General features: G+C 44.3%; 3 protein-coding genes across 8 annotated transcripts; 1 reads left to right on the top strand and 2 right to left on the bottom strand.

The window, feature by feature from the left end:
- Positions 1 to 378: 378 nt before the first annotated feature.
- Positions 379 to 5,005, bottom strand: myoz2b (myozenin 2b). Of its 3 annotated transcripts, none has more exons than XM_029851386.1 (6): positions 4,866 to 5,005; positions 3,729 to 3,834; positions 2,811 to 2,977; positions 2,340 to 2,436; positions 1,645 to 1,804; positions 379 to 1,573 (listed from the first exon to the last, which is right to left on the bottom strand). In XM_029851386.1, exons 2-6 carry the CDS (start codon positions 3,808 to 3,810, stop codon positions 1,348 to 1,350), a joined length of 732 nt encoding a protein of 243 aa, XP_029707246.1. In that variant the 5' UTR covers positions 3,811 to 3,834; positions 4,866 to 5,005; the 3' UTR covers positions 379 to 1,347. The 3 variants fall into 3 exon arrangements, with proteins under 3 accessions (XP_029707246.1, XP_003972004.1, XP_029707247.1); XM_003971955.3 differs by having other exon boundaries at positions 1,645 to 1,807; XM_029851387.1 differs by lacking the exon at positions 3,729 to 3,834 and having other exon boundaries at positions 1,645 to 1,807; positions 4,866 to 4,985.
- LOC101065231 (solute carrier family 22 member 7-like) lies at positions 4,900 to 19,754 on the top strand. Of its 2 annotated transcripts, XM_029851384.1 has the most exons (12): positions 4,900 to 4,975; positions 14,992 to 15,061; positions 15,692 to 16,000; positions 16,203 to 16,306; positions 17,507 to 17,661; positions 17,737 to 17,905; positions 17,987 to 18,110; positions 18,209 to 18,318; positions 18,517 to 18,731; positions 18,823 to 18,931; positions 19,009 to 19,215; positions 19,383 to 19,754. In XM_029851384.1, the coding sequence occupies exons 3-12, from the start codon at positions 15,692 to 15,694 to the stop codon at positions 19,408 to 19,410; spliced, it is 1,530 nt and encodes a 509-aa protein (XP_029707244.1). In that variant the 5' UTR covers positions 4,900 to 4,975; positions 14,992 to 15,061; the 3' UTR covers positions 19,411 to 19,754. The 2 variants fall into 2 exon arrangements, with proteins under 2 accessions (XP_029707244.1, XP_011610688.1); XM_011612386.2 differs by lacking the exons at positions 4,900 to 4,975; positions 14,992 to 15,061 and having other exon boundaries at positions 15,586 to 16,000.
- On the bottom strand, positions 5,345 to 13,868 carry LOC105417626 (synaptopodin-2-like). Of its 3 annotated transcripts, none has more exons than XM_029851382.1 (4): positions 13,506 to 13,829; positions 10,646 to 11,350; positions 8,684 to 9,981; positions 5,345 to 6,312 (listed from the first exon to the last, which is right to left on the bottom strand). In XM_029851382.1, exons 2-4 carry the CDS (start codon positions 11,322 to 11,324, stop codon positions 5,824 to 5,826), a joined length of 2,466 nt encoding a protein of 821 aa, XP_029707242.1. In that variant the 5' UTR covers positions 11,325 to 11,350; positions 13,506 to 13,829; the 3' UTR covers positions 5,345 to 5,823. The 3 variants fall into 3 exon arrangements, with proteins under 3 accessions (XP_029707242.1, XP_029707243.1, XP_029707241.1); XM_029851383.1 differs by having other exon boundaries at positions 6,212 to 6,312; positions 9,925 to 9,981; positions 13,506 to 13,868; XM_029851381.1 differs by lacking the exon at positions 5,345 to 6,312 and having other exon boundaries at positions 7,023 to 9,981; positions 13,506 to 13,818.
- Positions 19,755 to 19,865: the final 111 nt, after the last annotated feature.

Consider the following 19,865-nt stretch of genomic DNA (forward strand, 5'->3'; position numbering starts at 1 on the left):
GCAGCACCGCGGGGGCCAGACACACGCACACCTATATGTGCGGCTGGGATGACAATGATTTCAGGGAATTAAAAGACCCTACATTGAAAAGTAATAGTACTGCTTTTGAATAGCGTGATTTTGTTGAGTCCGCCAGTTAAAATGCTGGGAAAGGGGCAAATGGAGGGTCCAGGTGGAGAGAAGAGGATGGCTGAACAGATACGTCAGTTTTATCTTTATTTTTTTGGAGGTCCTGATAACTTTAGTTCAGTGTGCTGTTTCACGCAGTAGTGCATATAAATACTGTCTTTCTGGTCCATTAATAGCACTGAAACTTCTCTTGAGGTTTTGGTAGTATTTATAAATGAAAACTATTTAAAAAAAAAAGAGGCTTCACGGTTCTCTCTGAAAGTTTTATTTGTTTTTCAGGTGAGATGAAATGTCAAACGTAATCCTTTGAGTTATTTTTAGAGGGTTTTTTGTGTTCACTGATATGAAGTTCAGACCAAAACCCAATTTTTTGCAACTATAAATATCTGTGTCATCATTTCCAAAGTTAGTGAGGAGATTTAAAATGTTTATCACGTTTTCAGACTTGTCTGTATCCAGGTTTATCCGACTCTCCTCCTAATCGAGGAAATCGGAACCCCGGCCACTATTGCTGTAACATTTATGATAAATTCCTAAATGTAACCTTGCAGGGCTTATGTGTTCCTGTAGAAAAGGTCAAAGAGCATTTCCTCCCTCTGACTGAATGCAAATATCTTGCGTGTGTTGACTGGTTCACGCCCAGCAGTTTTGTTCCCAGCAGTTCCTCCTATATTTCCTTATTCCAGAACAAATGCAAAGGTATTACCTGAAGCATTGGAACCAATGTTTAAAAGGCTTCATCTGTGCAACAGCACACACATTTTACAAGCAATGGGAATATTGCACTGGTTGTATGTGTTTTTAGCTGCACACTGCAGTTATATTGGACAAAAATGCAACGTAAAATGCTTCTTTAGCTGTTTTCTGCTACAGTCGTTCTTTAAATATCATTTTTTGCCCATCGTAACTGCCTCCTTTTGGTGTCGGATTAAACAGATGCAGTTAAAATTCTGCTGACTAGTAACAGCTCGCTTTTTATTTTTCCAGTTCCAGTCATCCTTAAATAAGTTGAATCATAAATATACATATCCAGTCTTAAATCATAGCAGTCATTTTTCTGTATTTTTTCCCCCGATGTGTGCAAGTGAAAACTCTAAAATATTTTGTTTTCACTGTGAAAATTCCCAAATATTCAGAAGGAATAATTCACTGTGCTACTAAATGACAGTTTTGCTACGAAACCGCAGGATCCCGGGTGCCATAAGGTGAGTTAACCATCTACAGGTCATCAGACTCTGGGACTTCAATGGACTCCAGGGGTATGGTGGGTATGATCATGTGGGTTCCCTCCGTTATCCAGCCCTGAGCTGTCCTGTTGAAGCTGGGCCGCTTAATCCCCGGTGCCTGCAGCTCAGGGAAATTTGGCGGGTTTAGATCCAACTCCGGAAGCTTGAAGGTGATGGTTCTAGGAGCTTTGTCAAAGCCACCAAACGGAGTGGCCACCCTGTAACAAACACTGGGTTTGAATTGGGCTCTCACGTTGCGTTGCTTCACAAAATGTTGTCGCGTCCTCACCGATTAAAGCTTTTGTACTCGGGAAGATTTGGTAGTGGATCTGGCGCTGGCATTCTTTGTTTGATGGTTTCAGCGAGGTTGGGATCACCGAGAATCTCCTGTTCCCAAGGGGAGTGGTAGGACCTCGGCATGGTGGAGGTGTTGGACTGAACCGCAGGCACTTCTATCCAAAAGATAATACAAAGACACACGTGGGGTCGTTTCTGCTGTAAAATAATCCAAACGTTTCGAGCTACGCTAACCGTTTTCTTGAGCTGTTTCTAGTGGGCTAAAGTTTTAAAGTGGAGAGGATTATGAATAGAGACAGTGCTGAGAGAACAGGCAGACTAAGTTGTCCATCACTGCGATCTGAGGCCTTAAAATAGCACATAGCTGAAGTGTGCCCTCATCATATAAAGTGTCCACATGGGATGACACATTACTGGAAGATTTTAGGTTTACATTTAACCGGGATAACAGAAATACATTTGAAGATGGCTGAATGCGGTTTGCAGACGATTGTGCACGTAATTTTAGGATGAGATGATCTGATAGGGCTGTGTAAGACCCCAGAGCAGTCAGGCAGGGGAATCATTGACAGCTAAAAAAAAAGGGTGTCACATTGCTGGTTAGCGGGTGAATTAGCACATTTAACGTTGATTCTTAGTATCCTGCCTAAAAGCCACCTAATAGTTTATACATTAACAGATCTTCACCTGAAACAGCGGCGTTGTCGGCGTTTGCAGCATCATCTTCTGCAGGAGGATCCACTTTAATCTCCACAGTGACTGCGTTTACATTTAAAAGGTCATTCTGAAAGTGAGAACAAAGCACACGAGACCGGGGATTGTTGTCGGTTATCTTATGAGCGACGGGACGTCCAACTGGCCTCACGTCCATAAGCTGGCAAACACTCGTAACTACACCGCGCGCCCCTGCGCACGTGCAGGTCTTTCAACAGCTGCTGATAAAGAGGAGCAGCTCCTCAGTAATGTGTCCCAGGAACCTCTCACAGGGTTTGGCTGGAGGACGCAGAAAGCACGAGGCGCATGCCTCTGCAATCATCCACGTGTTGCAATTGTGTCTCTCGTAAGTTTCCTGATAACTTTGCAAAAGTTCGGGCTGAGTGAATATTATGAGTTACCTCAGAAGATCTGAGTGGCTACAGAAGAAAGAAGCAGACGTACGCTGAGCTGCATGTTTGCCTCGTTTTGGATGTTCTCAAACGTGTATTTCTCAGATCTCCTCTGACGCATCTTGAAAAGACGCGAGCCTCTGTTGGACAGCAGGGACAACTCCTCCAACATGATGTCCTTAGGAATGCTGAGCTTCTTTCCAAGGTCCATTAAGTCTCCTATTAAGAAAAAAAAAGCATACTTCTATGTATTTATGCAGCAGACGGAAGAAAGAAAAACTCTATATTTGCTTATTTGGTTTTTTTCATCAAAATTTCTACAATTTTATGAAATTACAACCATCACAATAATGTGAGACTGATGATTTGATGTGCTGGGTCCCAGATTTATGGTGTGCGGAGCACAAATCTGCAGATTTTAGAGTGATTTGTGATCAGCAGGAGCACCTTGAGGACCTTTATTAGCTCACAGGGTCCATTTTAAATTTAGAGATTGTTGCAAGGAAATTGTAAACCTGTTTGCTCATTTGCATGTTGCTCTGGACCCTCTGAGCCATATAGAAATATATAAATACTGGCCATGCAGAGAGGACGGGAGTCTGGCAAACAAGGTGGTTTTTGATATAATCTTTTCAGAATTTGAGTGGAATTAAAAGATCCTCTCCATTGTTCTTGGAAAACAAGCTATTGTGCTTGAGAATTCCTCCTGGAATACATGATGCTTCCTTTTCCAACACTGCAGAATGTGCACCAGCTGTCACAAACCTTCACACAACAAACAGCCACACAGTTGCCCTCGCGACTTCCCTGCGCTCTCCAGAAATAGACATTTGAATAGGAGGACGACAAAGCCGCCAGAGCCGCTATAGAAGCGCATTCACTTATTTATGGCAACTGCTGGAGAGTAGCCCTGACATTCTGAACCCAGATCAGAATGGCTGCTCTCCTGGTCTCAGCTTTGACATCATACCGTTGCTGCCGTGGACCTCTCGGCAAATAGCTGCCGCACGTTTCTTCCTCTCTCCAGCTGGCATTGTACAGAACTGTGACATTGTGGCTTTGGAAGGTCAGCAGAACTGCAGACACATAGAACACATGGTTTTAAATTTGTCTTTTTTTTAAAAATATAAAAAATAAAAAGAGGAGTTTGTATGGGTGGATTTGGTGCTGCCTAGTTTTCGCAGTCACTTACCAACATCTGGAGAGGAATTTGGAAGGTCGCGTAAATCATGTTTGTCTTTGTGTGATAATCTCCATAGCGGTCCCATTTAAAAATCACAATGTATTACATAAGCCTGACGTCCCAATTTAGTAGCATTAACACACACACACGTACACACACGTGTACACACACGTGTGTATATGCATACAGGCTTGTGGTTTTGTGAGGACGAACATAAACATAATCCATGCAGCTCCACAACGAGCTGCCTAACCCTGAGCCCGACCTTCACCCAAACTCTAACCTGAACCCTCACACACACCTTTGGGGACTGGGCAAAATGTCCTCTCTTCAAATAAATGTCCCTTCTTTGCCAGTGCAATGCCTATTCTGGTCCTCACTATAAGATATGTAGAACAACACACACACACACACACACACACACACACACACACACGCTCGCGCAGAATAAATATTCATGAATCTAATGTCTTCCACAAATGTGCCCTCAGTCATCGGTATAAAGGTCATGCGTGACTTCAGATTTTTATGGTGGGATTAAAAAAAGCAGCAAGAAGCTAAATACACAAGCAACAGTTAGTAATACTCTTCTGGTCTTTATGGCTTCAGTTCTGAATTGGGAATATGACAATACATCCCATGCCTTTTCCAAAAATAAAATAATATTAAAAAAATCCAATATCGGCATCAGCGAACTCTATAACAACGGTGCTTCCAGAATGTCTGCTATCAAAAGGTTTGTTAATAGCTAAAGTGCAAACTCTAGTATTTCATTTCTCTAAACTCTCCCGTAAAAGTTCTCCCATAATTGACATTAACGTCATCTCACTGCCGTAACGTTGCATCTGCTGGAAGTATTGTTTTGTTTCAAATTATTTTTTCCCCACACTTTCTGCAGACACCCCCCAGTCAGACCATCCCTACCTGTGATGTATCTGTATCCTTGAAGGGAAGACACGGGGGACAGAGGTCAACCTACAGATGGTTGTTTGATCTTCCCTGATCTTCACACTTGTGGACACTAAAGCCAAACTGTGAGTGTGTCTCTGTCTCTGTTGTCAATGGAATGCAGCTTACATCAATAGTCTAAATTTAACCTGCCAAACACTCAGAACCACTCTCAAACACCATAGGACATGGATAGCTATCGCAGAGGGGGGGGAGAACGCCGACACTTCATTCTGACTGGCGCTCCTTAAAGGAAGCCCTCCTCTTCAGAGACAAACTATATTCCCCCCTTTTGTTGAGTTTTCATTTCTTCTGTCGGGCTAAAATGACCTTTGTGTCATTCCTGACATTGGAATCTCTCATTAATGGGACTATTTTGCACTCGAACGGTGACATTTGGCCACTTAACACGACTCTAAAAACAAAGCAGAACAAAAAAAAATCTTTTTTCACTGATTTTTATTCTTTGATTTGTGTGCATAGTACAGTTTGGGGGTCAATTGACACCTTTATTTAGCTCTATATCAAAAGACCTCTTAAATGTTTGCATGCAGTGTATTTTTCATTAACAATATTTTTGTCAGCTTGAATAAGGTCATGCATTCCAAGTGTGTTGCTACTGTGTGCACTCAAACAGAAAGATAAAGAATAGAATGTGTGTAGTCCCTTGGTTCACTCTTTAAATGTCACTGCAATAATAAACACACACGGAGCCTCTCGATAAATACACCAAATTCAAATAGATATTTTCAGTGATAAATTGCGCTATCAAACACACAATCTACCTCACATTTACTTAGTTTAATCTAAGCTTCCTTATTTACTTATTTAACAAGTGGTCCAAATCTGACATGACTTACTCAGAAAATGGGAACCTTGTTACACCTTTGGCCTTTCTTTTCATATCTAAAATATCATGCGCTGTGTGTCATTTTCATTTGCTTGGGCTTGAGCTTTGTCTCATGTATGCAACGCTGGGTTTGCCTTTGAGATTTAGAGGCTGGGCAGGTCTTAAAGGAGGCCCGTAGAAGGAAGGTTTCTCTGGGGAAAATGTCTGACTCAGGGATGGTGCCTGAAAAGGGGGAGCTGGTGGGTAGCGACCCACGCCCATAGCGGCCGGTTCAAGAGACACCCTGCGCTTCCACTCATCCGGAGGCTCTGGTAGAGACCTGTGCTGTCCGGCAAGAACCACGCTGGAAGCAACAGATGACGGCTGGCCCTGAAGCTCAAATGCCTCATCCACAGAGCCGAGGGGGCTCCTGGATGCCGCTTCCCATGGGGAGAGAGGTTTGTAGACTTTTTCCTGGAGGGACCTTTGCCTGGAAAAATTTGATGAATGGATTCCGGGTCTGCCCTCGGGGGTTCCAAAAGGAATCGCGTTCTGTTGCCGAGGCAGGCTGAGAGACAGGCTTCTACCGAACCCCTGAAAAAAAAGCACACGTACAATTTGTGCAGATGTGCAGACTTTGCTGCCACCGTCTGGATGTATGGGGTACTTCATAACTCAAACCCGATGTACCTTTGTCGCGGAAGCGTCAGCCAAATAGTAAAATTATAAAAACAATTCAATAATGCAGCTCTAGTCAATATAAGAAAACAAAAATATGTGTGTCAAAGTGTTGTTTTCTTCTGCTTAAAGGGTACATATACCTGAGAACGTTTGGCCTTAAAGGAGTGTATTTTGAGGAGCATATGCAGGAGCACATCCTATTCTTATCAGACAGGTGGAGCGGGCTGACGTGTTCATGATTATTCAGGTCACTCCCATATTTTGGGCATTCTTACAAAGTTTTCTGGACAAACTGATCCAATCTGTGAGTGATTGAGTTAGTTACTGTATCAAGTAATGAAGATCCCACCTCTTACGTCGATAGTCAGATTTTAGGTAAGGATAAATACATATGTGGCTATGTGCAACATCTTCTCAAACTAGACAAACCGGATTCCGAGGAAAACCTGGTTGTTAAAAATGAGATGAAAAAAAGGAAACATCAGACAAAGAAATCAATATCGTTGTTAAGCTCTTGCACTCTGTATTAGTGAAAAATCATTCTGGAAGCAAACTGTGCCAGTGTGAAGTAGGCAGAGAGAAATAAAAGCAAACCAGAACTGAAGGAAAGAGAAAAGACAAGATAGAGGCAAAAAGGACATTTAATAGCAAGATCGTGTCGAGTACAAGAAGTGCATTGAACAGTTTGAAAGACAGAGACAGCAACAAAGAGGACAGGTGTCTGTTGTTGTTCCGACCAGGAATGTGAGAACATTCCAGGAAAAGCCACATCTTAAAGATGCTGACAAGTAAAGAGACACAGTGTGTTTGGGGACTTCACTGACAGCTGGCCACCGTAGGATACGTGACAAAATAGATAAAGAAATGTTTAGAATTTCCAACATTTATACTAAATTGTTACGAGGCCAGCAATGTCTGGAATGAGACAGAAGGAACTACCATTTGCACACATCTGAAAAAGAAATAAAAGTGCACTGTTTCATCCCCCAAGTCAATGATATACTGCATTTGTGCAAAGGAAATGCATTTTTCTGAATAAAAATACCATTAAACAGCTAAACCAGTACTAATGAGGGTAAGGCATTGTTACGGGGCTCAATGCTAAAAACAATTCTGTCAAGTTCCGTTTTCATAAAAGAGGATGGACAATCTAAAAAACAAGCCTCTGAATGTCCTGAGCCGAAATGTTACTTTAATTTTAAAAAAAGAGATAATGTACTTTGACTTCCTTCAGCTTTTGAAAGCAAACGTTTACTCCCATTGATTTAGCAAAAGACGGCATTTCCTTGAGCAAGTTTAACAGACATGGATGCGATCGCGGTGCTAGCACGTGTTGGGATTAACGCAGTAGAGCGACAGGCCTCCACTGTGGACCTGCCACCACTGGCTTATTGGCACAGAATTTGGGTCGAGGCGCCATTTGACGTGCGCCTCTAGCAATGAGAGACGCAGGAGAAAAAGCTAAAGCTAGGCTGCGCCCCGCGGAGGACTGTTGCGAGGCTGGTTGATTGCTTCGATGAGCTGCAGCTGCGTTGGCATCTGCCATCAGCCTCTCTGATCTGGTAGTGTGGTGGGCAGGAACACTCTGGGAGCCTGCTGACACTGCAGGTGTAGCGGGGACTCCTGTGGTGGTCGGAACAACTGGGTCGTTAGGAGAAGAAAGAGAAGAGCCAGATTTATTCAGGTATTTTTTGGTCGCCTCAAACTTGGACACTGGGGCGTGTTTGGGGGCTTTGACCTCTGGTGCCGCTTCGTACTCGAAGAGTGATCGGCTTAACTGATATGGCTGGTGCTTCATAATATCTAAGGTGTTTAGTTGCTTTGCGGCTTTTTCTTTGGACTTTGGCTTGATTTTGGGGCTGGTGGATGGGGGTTGTTTGGCTGCTGACGGAGGGTAGAAAGGAGCCAGAAGGGGGTTGTACGCCAAGGGAGGGGGGGCCCGGACATTGGAAGAATACCTCCAACTTTTAGGCAGAGATGATGTCGGGGAGGGCGATCTAGGCCTATTGTCTTGGACTCTTTCAGCCTCAACAGGAAACTTGGGCGAACAGGACTGCCAGTTGGCCAACACTCCTTTGCCCTCCATCGCTGATCCATTACCTTTTTGCTTAAAACCTCCATCTTGGACATTACCCCTAAGAAAAGCCTGTGAGGACTGTGACGGTTTTGGATGTGAGGACATCTCTGGAGAGACAACTGAGTGTGCGGCCCTGTCTGACCTACTCTTTAAGGATGGCGGCGGGGCTGGTGGGCTGTAAGTAGGGCTGCAGTCAGGCATACTCACAGTAGACTGCTGAGGCTGTTGACTCCTGTTCTTCCTGGCTGGCGGCAGGAGAGGCTGAGGACTATGGGTTTTCGCCGGCGTGTGAGGCATTGCCTGAGCGCGACCTGGACCACTGTGGCTGTTGCGAGACGGGTCCCAGTCTCGCTGTTGAAGGTGCTGCTGAGAATGAGGCCTTGCATATGTTTGACAGGGCTGGGATACTGGACTTCTTTGTGGAATATAAGGTTCACTAAGGGGACTCCTTCTCATCACAGGTGGGCAGGCTGGATTCATAGCAGGTTTTGGTGCGACTGGAGGTGGGTTCCTGAGTTTTATTCTTCTAGGTTGCATGAAGTTACAAGCTTCTGCACCTAGACTAAAGCAGTCCTCCTCTGCATCTACACACGACCTTCCGTCTCCTTTATTCTGTTTATCTTGACCCAATAGGGATGCCTGTTTGCTGCTGGCTCTCCTCTTTGACTCTGGGAGGATACCTGTCTTAATTGCAGGCACCGATATTCGCTCGTCTCTTGAGGCGATGATGTCTCCAGTCGGAGACCAAACTTGTGGGTTAGTATTGGTGAGAACAGGCACCTTGAATTTCCGTTCATGCTTCTTTGTCGGTGGCCCAGCACCTCCAGATATGAACGGCGCAGGACCACTGTCTTGAAAACCCGGGAAAGGCTTTGCAGTTCTGTTTGACACCAGCCCTCTTGACATATTGGATGATGGGTGGTTTATTTGTTGAAAAACGTCTTGATACGCCCCCTGTTGGCCAATGTTTACATCCACATCATCAGCTGGATAATATAACTGCTGAGCATCATATATGTTCTGTGCCTCTGTGCGTGCAGGTCCGAAAAGCTTCTCCATGCCTTTATTTCTTAACTGCTCCTGCTCTGACGCAATCTCATCCACTCTTTTGCGGCATTTGGCAAACATCAAAACGCCCTTCCCGCTTGTATCCGGCAGTGCTTCCATATCTCGCAGACTCCCCCAGTTCGGGCTGAAATTCTGCTGCTGGTGATGAACACAGTACTCCTCCTCTATCTCAGAATCAGTCGTTTCCACAAAGTCGTACCCGGCTGATCCACTTTCCTCGAGTTCCTCCTCTAATTGCTCTTGGCCGCCATGCCTGTTGTCGCCAGTGCCGTAACTCACAAGCGTGTACTTCTCAACTCGCTGGCGGCGTTTGTTGAAGAGCAGAGCCCCTTTATTATGAGGGTTGGGCGCATTGGTTAGTAGACGAGCAATTTTCTTACACTTCGACTTGTTCTCCTTGGCCTGTCTTTCTGACTGACTCTCGTTGTGACCGGTGCCTACGCCGTTGGAGGGGGGAGAAAAGGGAATAGGGAAAAAGGGGGCAGATTAAAAATGTTCCACAATCCGGTATTTTACAGCAGGCTTTGAGAAACATTCCGAAATTCTGTTTGATCCCGAGCCAGTAAAAGAGAAGTGTCGGAGATGCCCCATGCTGAAGCAAGCACACTAATAAAAGCACCATATTTACTTACACCAAACTTAGAGGGGTTCTATGAGGCAAGAAAAATGATCGGCACACTTTCCACTGCCGTCAAGTTTAACGGCTGGAAAGAGGGATCAGGTGACAGCCCCGGTGACACATGCTGGTGTCTGTCAAATTCGTTTCTGTCGACCTCATCATATGGTCAGATTTTATTCTTATCCCACTCTGCCGATTAAAGCCATAGGAATTCTCCCACCGAATCCACCTTCAAATAGAACCCACGTTACAAAGTGAAAATAACCAGCACCTGGAGCACTTTGCACAAATTATCTAGCCTCGAATGACCCCTCTATTTATGATAAGCACAACTCGTCAGTTAGAGTTTACATTAACAGCTAACGTGTGCCTCAGCATTCGACTCAAAGCTGTCTTTTGTCAAGCAAACATTAACCTTAAGCTAGGTTTTGCATTAACTGCCTGCTGGAATCTATGAAGTGAGGCAGATGATAAATACTTACGTGTGTTCCGCAGCCCCTGCGTGTCCGGTCTGCACAGATCTGTGTCAGACTCGGAGTTCCAAGTCTCTGCCGGCTCAGCACCCTCATCTGGCATTCCAAAGAAGACAGAAGCAGGAGGTGCCTCATGACTCCCTCCTTCCTCTGAGGAGTCAACCCCCATGTTCAGGGTCCCTGGGCACCTTCTATTACTGGCTTTCTGGGGTTGCCCTCTGGTCGGGGTCAAGGCCAGGGTCGCATCGGCAGCACCGTCGGTAGACAAAGAAGATGATCGTGTTAACGACATCTTGCCGGCTTTGGGCTCTGAGTCAGGCCTCTGTAAGCGTGGAGATACTGGTGGGGAGGTCTGCACGTGAGGAAGACTTTCTCTTGAATCGCTCAGGAAGAAGTCTTCCTCATCCTCTCCTTGGTATGAGACCTCCTCTTCACTTCCATTAAATCCAGGTGGTTGTTGCTGCTCACCTGTGGGTTTCCATTCCTCATTCTGATAAAGTTCTGGAGACTTCACCTCAGACTCCACATGAACTGGCAGAGGGTCCAAGCGATACTCTGCATCACTGGCGTCATCTTCATAGTACGAATCTGCAAAGGACTCAGAGACACAGTGTTCCTGGGAAGCATCTGAACCCGACCAGAGGTTCGAGGGTTCATTGTTGTCTGGCTCTTCGGCATCTCGTTCCATTTCTAATGCTGAATCTTCAGTAAAGCCTTCAACATAAAGAAAAAATAAATAAAAATCAAGATTGAGGGAAAACCCTATGAATGCTAGATTTACACATTATAGGTTCAATCTCTTCTAATTATATCAAAGTAATGTTCTTTTGCTCTCCCTAAGGCAGGCCAGACATGTGCCATCTCCTATATGTTATGTAGTTATTTCTGATGCATTTCTCCCGGTCAAGAGCACAAATAATAAAACTTGAATAATCAATAGATGTAAGTAATAATCAACTGTAGAATTTACACAAGATATCCCTGCTCCCAGCTGGGAGTCTGCATCAGGCCCGCCGTTGCTCTAAATGGAATGGTATGTGCAATCAAAGGGGGACGATGCGTTCAAGGACCTAACAAAAACAACCCAGTGGCTGTTTTCTGAACTCCTGTTTATACAGCCAGGTCTCTTTTCCTCTTCTGTTCCCATCCATCACTGCAGCAAACGTCAGCATCGCCGCCTTGCTGTTGTTTCCATTTAAAAACCAGATGCGCTGCAGTTTAATTTGTATATAGTTTGAATGCTTGAGCTTCTGCTGTTGTAGTCAAAGGACATTTTGTTCTTTTTAAGAATGCGGGTGAACGATCTGCCTGGGCCTCTCTATTTATTTATTTTTATTTATTTTGTTTCAAGATAGCTGAGAGGGCATCCTTCTAATGGCCACAGCCAAAAAAGTCTGATCTTTTGCTGCTTATTCTGGAAACTAATTTATATCTATCTATCTATCTATCTATCTATCTATCTATCTATCTATCTATCTATCTATCTATCTATCTATCTATCTATCTATCTATCTATCTATAGATATATATATCTATATATCTATAGATATCTATATATATATATAATATAATATAATACAATAGCTGTCACATATCAAAGCGCAACTAAAACCTTTCTTAATAGATAAAAATATGCTTGAGGGCTACTCCCCTTTTCTTAAAACTTCAGAAACTCTAAAATCGTGCAGTGCATTACTTAGAAAACCCCCCCCCCCACCACCCAAAAACGCCCCTAAACCTTTTAATTTAAGGCCGCAGTTTCTGCTCAATTATCAATACGACCACAGGGTGGCGCTACAGCACTTGACATTTTCTATTGCGTGACCCATTACAGTACAGTAAGAGAGAAAAAAGGATAAAGAAACTGCCCTCAGGGGCACTGTGGAACATGGAAATAAACCTGACGTGAGTAAAGGAAAAGAGCATAAAAAGGAAAACAACAAGGAAAAACACGGATTAATTAGTATTCACATAAATTCCACGCAGCTTTTAATGAATAAAATACCTGGCACAGAATCAGATAGCATGATGATGATTTTCTTTCCAACACGTTTCTTCCACAGTTCCAAAGGAAGGTGAATTGTGTAGGAGGCGTTTATGTGTGGTGTGTGTGTGTGTGTGTGTGTGTGTGTGTGTGTGTGTGCATTTTACAGTAAATCAGCAACCAAGCCAGCATGCATCTACTCCATGCTTTCATATGAGCAGTTTAAAATAACTTTCAACTCTATTTTATCCCTATTTTACAAATCCGTCCTGTGTGTTTGTGTTCTTGAATATTAACGTGCATCTCTCTTGTTAATGTTTGGGATTTTTTTCCTGGCAAACCAATTTATCTGTCTCAGTTAATGAACTGTAGTTTCTAAAAGGCAGAAAACTCTTGGACAGTTTGTCCCGTAACTCTTCTCCTCACCCTTTGTTCCGCTTGATTTCAACGCTAAACCATCAACAAGCGTTTCTTTGTTGCTGCTGCAGTTTCTCTTTCCTAGTATGGAGCTAACGTTGGTATGTTGACCCGTTGCCGTGGAAACAGGGAGTCAGCATCCTTGACAAATGAGTGAGATCTTGCTCTGGTGGAACGACCCCTGCGATGGCTGAGCGCCTGTCGGATTCGATCTTTCCATCCGATTACATAAGTAGATCTCCTAACAGAGAAACCTGCTGCAGCGGCGATGAAAAACTGTGCATTCATTCACAGATGTCACATGAACAAACCCAGATGTTTACAGGTGATGGTGTAGCTCGTTTCAATAGATTGGATTGATTAATGATTTAATAGCGTTATCGTTATTAAAGCTTTAATAAAAACAACGCATCATTATTCAAAATGTGTTCAAGTCTTTAAAAAAGAGACAATAAAGGAAATACTTACATTATCGATTCACAAATGAAAAGCAAAACGTTGTCCAGAAAATGTCCTCAAATGTCCTCAGTTTCCCCTCATCGTCGACTGTGAGAGGACGTGCACTCTCGTGGGACACGGATGTTCTGCTTCTCCACCAACTTGCTCATCGTGGAGCTTTGCTCATTCTTGTATGACGGCTATTTAAAGAGGTGGACCGTACCCCTGCCCCCACCTCCCTCAGAGCCTTCAAGTACAACCATGGGTGCTTTGGTCTTTTCCAGTTGTGACATTAACGTCTCCAGATGTTGCATGATGATGGAGTAACACCCGAAGCGAAACTTTATCGTGTGTGTAAATTCAAAATATGTCTAATCTCATAATCATCATGGAATTCATAGAACGTCAGTGAGAAAAGAACGCTCTTTGGACTGATTAATCACGTTTTTCTTCCCACTGTGGACAGTAATTAGCACGCTGTGGTTGTGTCTCGGGCTCCTCTGGGATCACAGATTAATGTTTGGACTGAACGCCTGCATCAATTCTTATCCAGATTCACTGAAATGGCTGCAAAGATGGTGTGAATTTCATCATTAAGGGAACTTACAGAGGGCCTGGTGTGGAGGGCCTGGTGGGGAGGGCCTGGTGTGGAGGGCCTGGTGTGAAGGGCCTGGTGTAAAGGGCTTGGTGTGGAGGGCCTGGTGGGGAGGGCCTGGTGGGGAGGGCCTGGTGTGGAGGGCCTGGTGTGAAGGGCCTGGTGTGGAGGGCCTGGTGTAAAGGGCTTGGTGTGGAGGGCCTGGTGGGGAGGGCCTGGTGTGGAGGGCCTGATGTGGAGGGCCTGGTGTGGAGGGCCTGGTGTGGAGGGCCTGGTGTGGAGGGCCTGTGACTATCAGAGTTTTGTTGCTATCAAAGTTAGCAATGGCATCCCTCAACTCAACTTCATCAGAAGTCATCCGAGACTAAAGCAGTTATGTAATATCGTAATAAAAATACCAGGCAAACCCGATAGGGGCCTTGAGAGAGCTGACCGTGCTTAATTTACCTGCACTGACCTCCTTAGTCTTTGTAACAGTGCACAAACCCTGCAGCCTGAGCTCGGGGTGGGGGTGGGGGTGGGGGGGGGGGGGGGGTCTGGGTTAGACTCCATACCGCTCCTATCTTTAGATGGCTTAAAGGCAGAGGTCAAACTTCACTGTGGAATAGCGATGTAAGCAGTTGAGTACCATCACTTCCATTTTTAATCTTTAGCCAGCCTTTTAATTATTGTCATCTCCTCATTTGGCCGAGGTGACGAACTTACCGCCTTGTTTGTGTTGCAGCGCACACCCGAAAAACTGCCCAGTGGGGCTGCCCGTACATCAGGCCTGAGCAAGAAGACGAAGCACCAAACACTTCTAGTTCTTGTGCTTCTCTTCTCCCTCCCCTACCTCTCTCTGTATCATCTACAGGTATCGCCGACTTCATACCGTGCACTGACTTTCTGACCTCTGACCCCCACTCTTCTCTCCCCTATCAGCATGAGGGTCCCCTATAGGAGGCTGGTCCTGCTCAAGGTTTCGTCCTGTTAAAGGGGATGATCCTCGAGGGTGAGGTCTTAAACTGGTTCATAAATATTTGTGGACAGCTGTAGCCGTGTCTGACATCTCTTTTAACCACTTTGACCACAGAACCATTGGAATCAATAAGAAATTAGCTGATGGAATCATGTGTATGTAGGATTTGATCTGGATCCAAAGGAAAACCTATTTAGTCTCAAATCAATAAAGAGGAAAGGAGGCTCCTGGTGTGAAAGTTGTAGCTTATTCATCACCAGGCGTGGTTCATGTGCCAAAGTTCGATGATCCCTGATCAATAGATTAATACAGAACTCAACCTAAGAACACACTTGATACATTTTACCTTATATATTGATATAGTGTTATTTATATCCTGTTGATATCATTTCACGTATGGATTTAATAAAGTGCTTCTTTCTGTCTGACCACAAACAGAAAAGGGTTTGAAAGAGGCTAATTAATCGCAGCAATGTTAACACAGAGAAATGCTGACGCGCATTTTCTGTAGATAATAATTAACACAGACAGGCGGCGACGGCGCTCTCGCCCTCGCCGCTGTCACCGCGGCAGCAAACTCAAAAACACACAATGAAATTTGACGACGTTCTCTCGGAAGCTAATGGCTTTGGAAAATTCCAAATCCGCCTGTTCTTAATCCAGATGCTCTCTCGGATCACCCTCCCGCCTCACCTGCTGCTGAACAACTTCATGGGAGCCGTTCCCTCCCACCACTGTAACACCTCAGCTCTGGATGATCAAGGGCTCTTTTGGAATTTAACTCGGGAGCAGAAGCTGGCCGTCGCCCTCCCTGCAGAGCCAGATGGATCTCCGAGCTCCTGTCGGATGTTTGCAAAGCCTCAGTATCAACACCTCTATGGCCAGAACAGCAGCGAGGATGCTGCTACTGTCCCGTGTCCGAGCGGATGGGTGTACGACAACAGCACCTTTCGGTCTACGATAGCGACTGAGGCGAGCTGCTTCCCTGAAAACACCTTGAATCAATAGAACCTGTGTCTCAACCCCTTCTTTTATTTGACATAGTTTCATGTTTCTCAAATCAATATAAGTAATTTTTTCCCAGGAAAGAACAGCTCAAATATATCTCAATGCGAATTGTTGTCAGTGTTTTTTAAAAGTGCTGGAATGTGCTGAATGATTTTTTTCCCCCCAGTGGGATCTCGTCTGCAGCCAGAAATGGATGAACAAGGCGACGGCCACCATCTTCTTCATCGGTGTCATGCTCGGTGCCCCTTTGTCTGGGTTCCTCAGCGACCGGTGAGAGTGGAAATGTGAATATACAGATGTTCCTTACTTCCTTTAAAGAAAATGACAGTTAGAGCGCTAGAAGCAGCACGTTACTCGTTATCATTAACTAGCATTAACTATGCTACAGCTGGAATGCACATTAATGACAGCATGCACCTCCTTTCTTCCAAATTCCTGCTCCCTCTCTAATAAACCAGAGCGGCTGCACGCCAGCTCTCGGGGGCGTATCTGGCTTAATGAATTGGACCCTGCTTGGAGCAGGACAGTCAGGGAGGATGTGGGCCAGCAGGGTCTGCCGTTACATCAGTAGATGGTGTAACAACATCAAGGTCCAGACCTGGAGGTGCTGACCCGTCCCTCCAGCTGTTTACTTCCACTTCATAAACCAGAACTCCAAAGCTCTCCATAGCGACACAGCTACCCTTGGTCTGCGTGTGAGCTTTAGTACCTCCATCTGAATAATTGGTGAATGTCCTCTTTCACTCACGAAGCGCATCAACATTGAAAACAGCTGAGATTTAAAGGAGCTACATGTATGTTTGTGGCCCAAAACTGGTCCTGCAATCACATTCAAAGTGCTGTAGAGCAGGTCACCCCCCCTCCACCCCTCCTCCTAGAGCAGAGGTTGCCAGTTAGGTTGCCTGATCCACCAAGAACATCTACTAACAGGAGCTACCATGGTGAGCAACGAGCCACACACTGTAAGATTATGCTTTGTTGATTAGGATATGCTTCATGTGTGATGGTCTGTGCCTACTTTAGCAGAATTCTGTTAGCCAAACTTATTTTGGGGGGGGAGGTCTCCATCTTTCAAACCACCTACAGATGCTTGTTGTCCTCCCAACTTGTTCTGCCCAACAGGGCCATTGCTAGCTCATTAGCACTCAGTAAACACTAACCTCATCCCTCTCCTCTCAGGGTAAAGTTACAGGGCTTTGTTGACACGGTCTTTTAATGTGTGTTCCCTTGTGGATGGTCTTCATCTATTGGTTTGTTCTGTATTTTGTTATATCATGTTTGTTAGTTAAGGCTTTGCTGTGTTTTGTGGTGGCATGGAGAGGGTGTTGGGGAATAGAAAAACACCACTGAAGACTAACTTTCAACACCATTTAGGCAAAACAGTAGCGTCCCTCAAACTTTATTGCTATAGTTGCCATATTTTGTTATATGATGTGTCTCGGTATGATCTCTTTTGTGTGTTTTAAGCAGATATGGCCGCCGACCGCTGCTCTTGGTGTCTTATCTGGGATCCATACTGTTTTCCCTCCTGAGCGCGTTCTCGACATCATACATAATGTTTGTCATCATGAGGTTTTTCACGGGGGTGGCCCTCGCGGGGATAGCCATCATTTCTTTTGTCTTAAGTAAGCATGCAGACCTAACACTGATGTTTCATGCTAAACTGGGCTTGTTGAGACCGGGTGTTGATGTTTCTGCAGATGTTGAATGGGTCAGCATTGAACACAGGACCTTTTCGGGCATAATTATATGTCTGGATGTCACTATTGGAAACTGTATCGGCGTTGGCATTGCTTACTGTGTCAACGAATGGAGGATGCTGATTCTGGCGGTCACGTCCCCCCTGGTGCTGTCCGTCATCGCTTGGAGGTATTTCTATGGTTTTTAGCTTAAAGCACCAAAAGAAGGGTTTTGTTTTTTTAAATTAAAGTCAGCTCACTGCTTCTGCAGGTGGCTTCCAGAATCTGCAAGGTGGCTCTTGGCTAATGGAAAGGCCGCCGCTGCCCACCATTACATCATGAAATGTGCGGAGGTAAACAGCAGAACCAAGTGCCTGGAGAACGTCACGCCAGACGTATGTTTCAGTTGTTGTTTGCAACATGCTCTAGGGACTCCGTTGCTGACCGCGGAACTGCCGTGAAATGACGGTTCGATGATTTGCCTTTCTCACAGACTTTATTGGAATATGCAGAAACTGAATGTAAAGATAAGACTTACACCTTTGTGGATCTTTTCAAGACCCCAAATATCAGGAAGCTGTCTATCTGCATAGGACTAATCTGGTGAGTTACACCTTTAAGACTTTAAAGTTTGAATATATATTGATTTATATTATATTGATTCATTAGATTTATATTGATTTTTTTTTTTAAAGTTAAAGACTTTTGAAATTGGACTATAACGTCCATATTTAAACACAGATATATGAAATATTCTTGAAGATTGTTCATTTCAGGCCTTTCTCCTGCTTTATTTTGCAGGTTTGGAGTTCAGTTTACCTATTTTGGGATATGTCTAAATATCGCCGGGTTTGGATTGAGTCTGTACCTCACACAACTCACGTTCGCGTGCATTGAATTTCCATCAAAGATTTGTGTGTATTTCTTTGTGGAGAAAGTGGGAAGGAGACCATCTGAGATGGGAGCCCTGCTCTTAACGGGCCTCTGTCTTTTGATCAACTTGTTTATTGCCAAAGGTTAGTAGGTTGTTTTTTAAAAATCTCAACATTTAACTAAATCCTCACTCTTGCGGTAATTTCTGAGTCCGAAACGTATATTCACCCTCAGAAAAATGGATCTTCCGGACTGTTATGGCAGTTCTCGGAAAAGCCCTGTCCGAAGCTTCCTGTGCAAATCTGTACCTGTATACAACAGAACTGTATCCCACAGTGGTTCGGTGAGCTGAGTACGACGCCTCTGCTGTGCCGAAGGCCACATTTGCCATTATAAAGGTTTACCTGGTTGTTCTTACAGGCAAAATGGTTTAGGGTACAGCTCTTTTGTGGCTTGGGTGGGTGTGTCCATGTCACCCCTGGTCATGTTACTGGAGGATGTGTGGCAGCTCCTCCCTCACATCGTTTACTGCGCGGTGGCGGTTGGGAGCGGTTTACTGATTTTACTGCTGCCTGAAACGTTAAATACGCGACTGCCAGAGTTAATCGAGGATATCGAGAAACCAAAGTAAGGTCTACTATTTTATACCCTGTTTGAAATTCAGATTCCTTTATTTGTCCCACATGGGGACATTTACAATAATCACAGACATACACAAAGTGACATAACTGTTCATTTCCTAACCTCCTTCCTGGCTGATTTATAATGAATAACGTATCTTTTCTGCATTGCAGGGAACACTCAACAAAGGAAATTCACTAAAAGTCACAAGTGTACAAAAACAAGTCGTGCGTGTTTATTATCCACAGAGTGGACAGTGAAGACTCTTAATATTTTAAATCACAGGAAACAAATCCCCACTATAAGTTCGGGAAACTAATACACAAGGACACCAGCCCAAAGAATATAGGGGACAGATGATGGATGGAGGGGTTGTCATTTACTAAATGGGTCCAATTTGATGCAGTCTTTTGGTCTTAAGGTTCATGGATTAGGGTTAATTTTTAATGTAGTGTAGTGTTGGCATGATGCCTTTTGCTTGTGTTGGTCTTCATCTAGCATTTGGAGAAAATTAAGATGATGCATTAATAAAGTTGATTTAAATGAAACTTGATTCCTGGATTAGATTTCAGAAACCCCAACCAAAATGGAAGCTAACAAAAATCGGTGTATAATGGATGCCCCCAAAAGTGTAATCGATGTACTGTATATCTATG

Source organism: Takifugu rubripes, chromosome 17, assembly GCF_901000725.2.
Source record: "Takifugu rubripes chromosome 17, fTakRub1.2, whole genome shotgun sequence".
Lineage (NCBI taxonomy): Eukaryota > Metazoa > Chordata > Actinopteri > Tetraodontiformes > Tetraodontidae > Takifugu > Takifugu rubripes.